At 66.2% G+C, this 5,857-nt stretch overlaps 1 protein-coding gene across 1 annotated transcript; it reads right to left on the reverse strand.

Moving 5' to 3' along the window:
- Positions 1–1,064: 1,064 nt before the first annotated feature.
- Positions 1,065–4,799, reverse strand: EMIHUDRAFT_193865 (hypothetical protein; the record flags this gene model as incomplete). The annotated part of the gene is made up of 7 exons (XM_005793901.1): positions 1,065–1,095; positions 1,178–1,296; positions 1,757–1,864; positions 2,168–2,238; positions 3,200–3,285; positions 3,745–4,071; positions 4,651–4,799. The coding sequence occupies 7 exons, from the start codon at positions 4,797–4,799 to the stop codon at positions 1,065–1,067; spliced, it is 891 nt and encodes a 296-aa protein (XP_005793958.1).
- Between the last annotated feature and the right edge of the window lie 1,058 nt (positions 4,800–5,857).

Raw genomic sequence — 5,857 nt, forward strand, 5'->3', positions numbered from 1 at the left:
CGACTCTTCAAGATGTGGAAGTAGAAGATGAAGCAACGCCCATGATCCACGCCCCAGGCCCACGGAGCGGGTTGGGACGAAGGCAGGGCGACCGGATTGGAGCTTGGGGTGCTAGCATTACCCGGGTACCTTGGCAGACCGTCCCATCGCCCCGCATCTCCCCACAGCTCCCCACATCGCCCCGCATCTCCCCACATCTCCCCGCATCTCCCCGCATCGCCCCGCATCTCCCCACATCTCCCCACATCTCCCCGCATCTCCCCACATCGCCCCGCATCTCCCCACATCGCCCCGCATCTCCCCACATCTCCCCGCATCTCCCCACATCTCCCCACAGCTCCCCACATCGCCCCGCATCTCCCCACATCGCCCCGCATCTCCCCACATCTCCCCACATCTCCCCGCATCTCCCCGCATCTCCCCACATCGCCCCGCATCACCCCACATCTCCCCACAGCTCCCCACATCGCCCCACATCTCCCCACATCTCCCCACATCGCCCCGCATCTCCCCACATCGCCCCGCATCTCCCCGCATCTCCCCGCATCTCCCGTGCACCTTGGCAGACCGTCTCCTTGCGGCACGGCTCGGGCAGGTCGTTTGGGATCGGGCAGTCGAAGTAGTTGCCTCGGGTGCCTGGCTCCTGCACGGCGAGATGTGGGGAGATGTGGGGAGATGTGGGGAGATGTGGGGAGATGTGGGGAGATGTGGGGAGATGTGGCGATAGGTGGGGAGATGTGGGGAGATATGGCTCCTGCATGGGGACGGTGTTCGTCTTATTGCTTCTCCTCCCGGAGGTCCACGCGTGGATGTGATGAAGATTACTACACGCGGCGGGGCGTGGCTCATCTAGACTCCTCTCGGCGCATCTCCTGGCTGTCGGGCCGACGGCCACAGCATCACCTCGGCTCGCCTCGGCTATATCTCGGCTATATCTCGGCTATATCTCGGCTATATCTCGCACCCAGTGGGGCCACAGCACCTTCGGCCGCCCGTCGGACAGCCTGCCGCGGTCCAACAAGTCGTCATCTTTCACATCATTGTTAGCGCGATCCTCATTCTCATCACCACTGCCACTGGTCGCCGTCGCGCAGCCTGCCGCGGCGTGTGCCCGTGATCCCCACTGGTCGCGCGGCGGTGTGAAGTGAGCAATCTCCTCTCAGTTGAGACTTGAGACTTGAGACTTTGCCTGCCGCGGTCCCAAGGGTCGAGCGGGTCGTCGCCCTCCGGCCCCTTGTTCCAGCCGTGCCAGCGGGCGAGCAGGCCGGGGAAGCCGCCGTGCTGCCCCCGCCGCCCCTGTTCAGCCACCGATCCACGCGCGTCAGGAGAGGTGGCCGGGGGCCTGCACCCGCCCTGTACGAGAGTGTCCCCGCCTGTTCATGCACGCGTCGACTCGTCAAAAGAGGAGGCTGCCCCGCCCCGCCCTCTGCGGGAGGGCATGCTCCGCTCGCCCAGTCTGCGAGCGGCGGCGCGGGCGCCCAGCCAGCGTGGGGCGGCGGGAGGACTTCGAGCTGCAGCCGGCGCCGCCTACGCCGACTATCAAACTACTCTTAGCCTAATAATGTGATTCTCAGAGGCGCCCCTAGGAATTAGCTTGGTAATACCGTTGTGAGGTACCTGCTGATGACAAGGTACACTATTCGGCGAATAGTTTGATAGTGCGGGGTGCCGTGTGGAGCGTGGTATGGGAGGTAGTAGTGCCGCGGGGAGAGGCTAAGCAGATCATCTGCTCAGTTTGCGGCCTGGTGCGCCGCACGCCCTTGCCAACGCCATGCTCCTGCTGCTCCTCCTCCTCTGCCTCTGCCGCCGCGCCCGGCCGCCAGCCCTCGTCCAGCATCCTCCCGGCCATCGGCGGCTCCGGCGCCTGGCAAGAAGTCACTCTTGTTGGTGGTCCGACCTTGGAGCATCCGGGCTGCGCGAGATGCGGTGGAGATACGGGGAGACATGGGGAGATCTGGGGGGAGATATGGGGAGATCCGGCACGGCCTTGGGGCATCCAGGCTGCGTGCTCTACACCGCTACCTCAAGGTACTGCAGCTGCTAGTCTGCGGTGCCTCGTGGGGCGGGTGGGGCGGCGGGGGCGGGCGCAGCGGCGGCGAGGGCGGCGTCGTCGGCGGCGGCGCGGGGGGCGCGGGGTGGCAGCACGTGTAGCTCGCGCCTGGGCAACCGCAACAGTGAGGGTGAGCGGGGGTGTGGACTCTTGTGATTCGGGCGGCACAACAGGTGTAGCCCGCGCGCCTAAGCAATGGCGAGGTCGTCACGTCGTTTGGTGCGGCAGGAGGTGCGCAGGAACGCGTGGGTGCGCCAATGAAGCCAAAGCAGTCTCGCTGGGTGCGGATGGCCGTCCAGCCGCGGCGGCAGACCTGAGGGCATGTCTCGGACATGTGATGGACATGTCATCGTGGACACATGGCTCCATCTCGGCTCCACATCTCGGCTCCAAATCTCGGGTAATCTCGCCGGCCCGTAGATGTCCGTCGGAGGGTAATCTCAGGTAATCTCGGGTAATCTCGGGTAATCTCAGGTAATCTCGGGTAATCTCGCCGGCCCGTAGGTGTCCGTCGGAGGGTCATCTCGGGTAATCTCGGGTAATCTCGGGTAATCTCGCCGGCCCGTAGATGTCCGCCGGAGGGGCGCAGCAGTCGTTGCCGTGGGACTTGCACTGCGTGTCGTCGCAGAGCGGCGGCGGCGGAGGAGGAGGAGGAGGGCGGAGAGGGGCGAGCGGCGGGGCGGGCGGGCGAGGCGGCGGGAAGGCCGGGTCCGCGACGGTGAGGGCGCACTCCCTTGCCGCCTTGAGGCCGCGCGGCAGTGTGCCGGTGAGGCGGTTGTCAAAGAGCTGGAGCGCGTCGAGAGCCCGCAGCAGCGCGAGCGACGCCTGCGGACATGTCGTGGACATGTCGTGGACGTGTCCGGGACGTGTCACAGAGCCCGCAGCAGGGCGGCGACGCCGGGAGGGTGCCAGAGAGCCGGTTCTGCGAGATGCGGAGCTGCGAAAGGCGGGTCGCCGTGCCAATCTCCGGCGGGACGGTGCCTAGAAGGTTCCTAGAAGGTTCCTAGGAGGTTCCTAGAAGGTGCCAATCTCCGGCGGGACGGTGCCGGAGAGTCCCTTGCATGCCTGCACCTCGGGGCAGCTCGTGCTCGTGGGGCAGGGCCTGTTCACAGCTCTTCATTCACAGCTTTTCATTCACAGCTCGAGGACCACAGCCCGTGGGGCAGGGCCTGTCGGCGGCGTAGCTGGCGCTGCCCGCGCAGAACTGGCTCTGCCGCAGGTCGAGTACCTGCAGCCTGTGTGCCATCCCAATCCTACCAGGTCGAGACGCCGACATCAGGGCGGGAGGACGGTGCTGAGGGAAGAGTCTTCAGAGCACCGCGTGAGTCCGAGCGGGGGGGAGGCGACTACAGTGAATACAGCGGGGTACAGGGGGTACAGGAGCTGAACACAGTTGAGTCTACGCCCCTCTCGAGTGCTGGTCGGGAGACTCGCACAAGAACACGTCCGCTTCTAGGACCCCAAACGAGGGCGGGATGGAGCCCGAGAGACCGGCCTGCGAGGGGGGGGGGGGGGGGACTACACAGACATCAGCTAGGGGGAGATCACACGGGGCATCGAGCCGTCCCGTGCGTCTGTCGAGGGAGACAGCGACCGCGGCTTGAGTACAGCGGAGTGCGGCTGAACGCGCGTCTCCTCTCGAGCGAATGTCGGAATGCGAGAGCAGTGTCGGTGTGGGATTGTGGGATGGGTACGCGCATGCCTGCTTGGCCGAGAGCTCCTCGAGTGTGCCCGAGAGGAAGAGGGAGGGGGGGAGGGTGCCCGTGATGTTGGTCTGCTTGATCTTGAGCCGTCGGAGCCCGGAGGCCGCAGAGGCGAGGGCGACCGGCAGCGTGCCCGATACGGCGGTCCGCTCGACGTCGATCTCTTTGAGGGACGTGAGGAGCCCGAGCTGCGCAGGCAGCGTCCCTCGGAGGCCGCGGATGCTTCCCCACTCGATCTGGCTGATCTCGCCCTCTTCGCACGAGACAAACTCCTTCTCGCAGCACGGGATGGTCGGGTTGAGCCACGACCGCCCGCCACTCACCAGCGCCCGCGGCTCAGCCGGCGGCGGCGGCGGAGGGCTCGGCGGCGGCAGAGGGGGCGGCGGAGGCTTCGGCGGACTCGGCGGCGGCGGAGGCGGCCGAGGAGGCGGGGACGGCGACGGGGGAGGCGGCGGCGAAGGTGATGGCGGAGAGCTCGGCGCCGGCGAGGGTGGCGGGGGAGGAAGAGGAGGCTGAGGCGGCGGCGGCCGAGGCCACCCCTGTGCTGGCGCAACCTGCACCTGCAGCCGCCTCCCCCGACCAGACGTTGGCGCCGGAGCAGCCGGCAGAGGAGGACTCCGAGGAGGAAGCACGGGCGGCCCTGAAGACGGCGGCGGAGGCGGAGGTGGAGGCAGAGGCGGAGGCAGAGGCGGTGGCGGTGGCGGCGGCGAGCACAGCCACCAGGATATGCACGGCGATCCCGGCGGCAGCAGCGGGGGGGAGGGGGTCGGAGTGGGCCGACCGGGTGGCGAGGGCGGCGAAATCGGTGGCGTGGAGGGCGGTTGCGGAGGCTGGGGCGGAGGTGGTGACGGTGGCGGAGGGCGGTGGCGGAGCGAGAACGGCGGAGGAAGCGCTAACTGCTGCTTAAAGGACGCGAGCTCGTCGCCCACGACGTACTTTTTCCAGCCTTGCCCGCCCATGGAAAAGTAGCAGGCGGACAACGCGATCTCGCAGCTGGATGCCGGCTGGCCACGAGCCACCATCACGAGGAGACCCGCCGCGAGCATGGCTGGCGGAGAGGAGCAGGGAGCGAAGAAGGAGGGGTAGGAGACGAGGGAAGGCGGGCCTCACCTGCCGGGCCGGGGGCCAATCGAGCAGTCAAAGTCTGGCCACAAGGGATCCCACAAGGGGGCGGAATTACAGGGAATATTTTTTTCTCGAGGTTGATCCTCGTGGCAGCCAGCTGGCTGTGTGTCTTGTGAGCCTGTTTGTGTCTGTGTGTCGCTCGTGCGTGTCGTCATCATCTGTCTAGCGTCCACCCATACCGCGTTGGTGTCCAGTCCGAGCCTGGCTGTTCTTCACCTTTCTACCTACCTACTATCCTCGTGCCTTTGGCCGCGAGAGAGGGGTCGACGAGGAGGAGCAACTGGAGTGAGGCGAGCAGCGATGCAAGCTACGAGGAAGGGGAACGACTAGAACGTGTTCGTGATGAGACTGTGACCAGTCGACCGTCGTGCGACTGGCTGTCTAAGCCTGGCGCCGACCCGGTGTTTTGCACACCCACCTTCTGTTCAGTCGACGCTCGTCGTCCACTGAGAACTCAGTGGTTGTCACCACTTTGTATTCTTTAATATTAACCTTGCGAACTCGTCCCCCCCGGCAGGGCTATGCAACTGTGACCAGTGTGTGCTGTCTACGCCTGAACCAGGTGTCAAATCTGCCGATGCGTGACCTGTGCGTGGGCTGCTCTGTGAGGGGTCCAGGCGTAGTCCGACGGGTAGGGGGTCTGTGCCCGGGCGGTGTCCGGTGCGGAGTCTCTCTCTGATCCTGCCTGGGATGTTGGGTGCGAGGTGTGGCGGCTTCGATCCCAAGGGGGGGAGCTGATCCCACTCGGTAACCAACTCTCAGGGGCAGTAGGTGGGCGAGCTTCAAGCGCGCTCATCTCGATCGTCAAGGCGTCGCTACGCGCGGTCTTCCGCGGGGGGAGCTTCGTCGACGGGTGCGGGACCGCGGCGCAGACAGTGCTGCGGCGATGCCTCCGGCTGCTGCGGCGAGTGGGGTGCTGCTCGCTGCGATGGCGAAGAACTCGTCTCGTCACACGCCAAGGGCTTACGCTCTGTCGAGA

The sequence above is a fragment of the Emiliania huxleyi genome, assembly GCF_000372725.1.
Source record: "Emiliania huxleyi CCMP1516 unplaced genomic scaffold EMIHUscaffold_1, whole genome shotgun sequence".
Classification (NCBI taxonomy): Eukaryota; Haptophyta; order Isochrysidales; family Noelaerhabdaceae; genus Emiliania; species Emiliania huxleyi.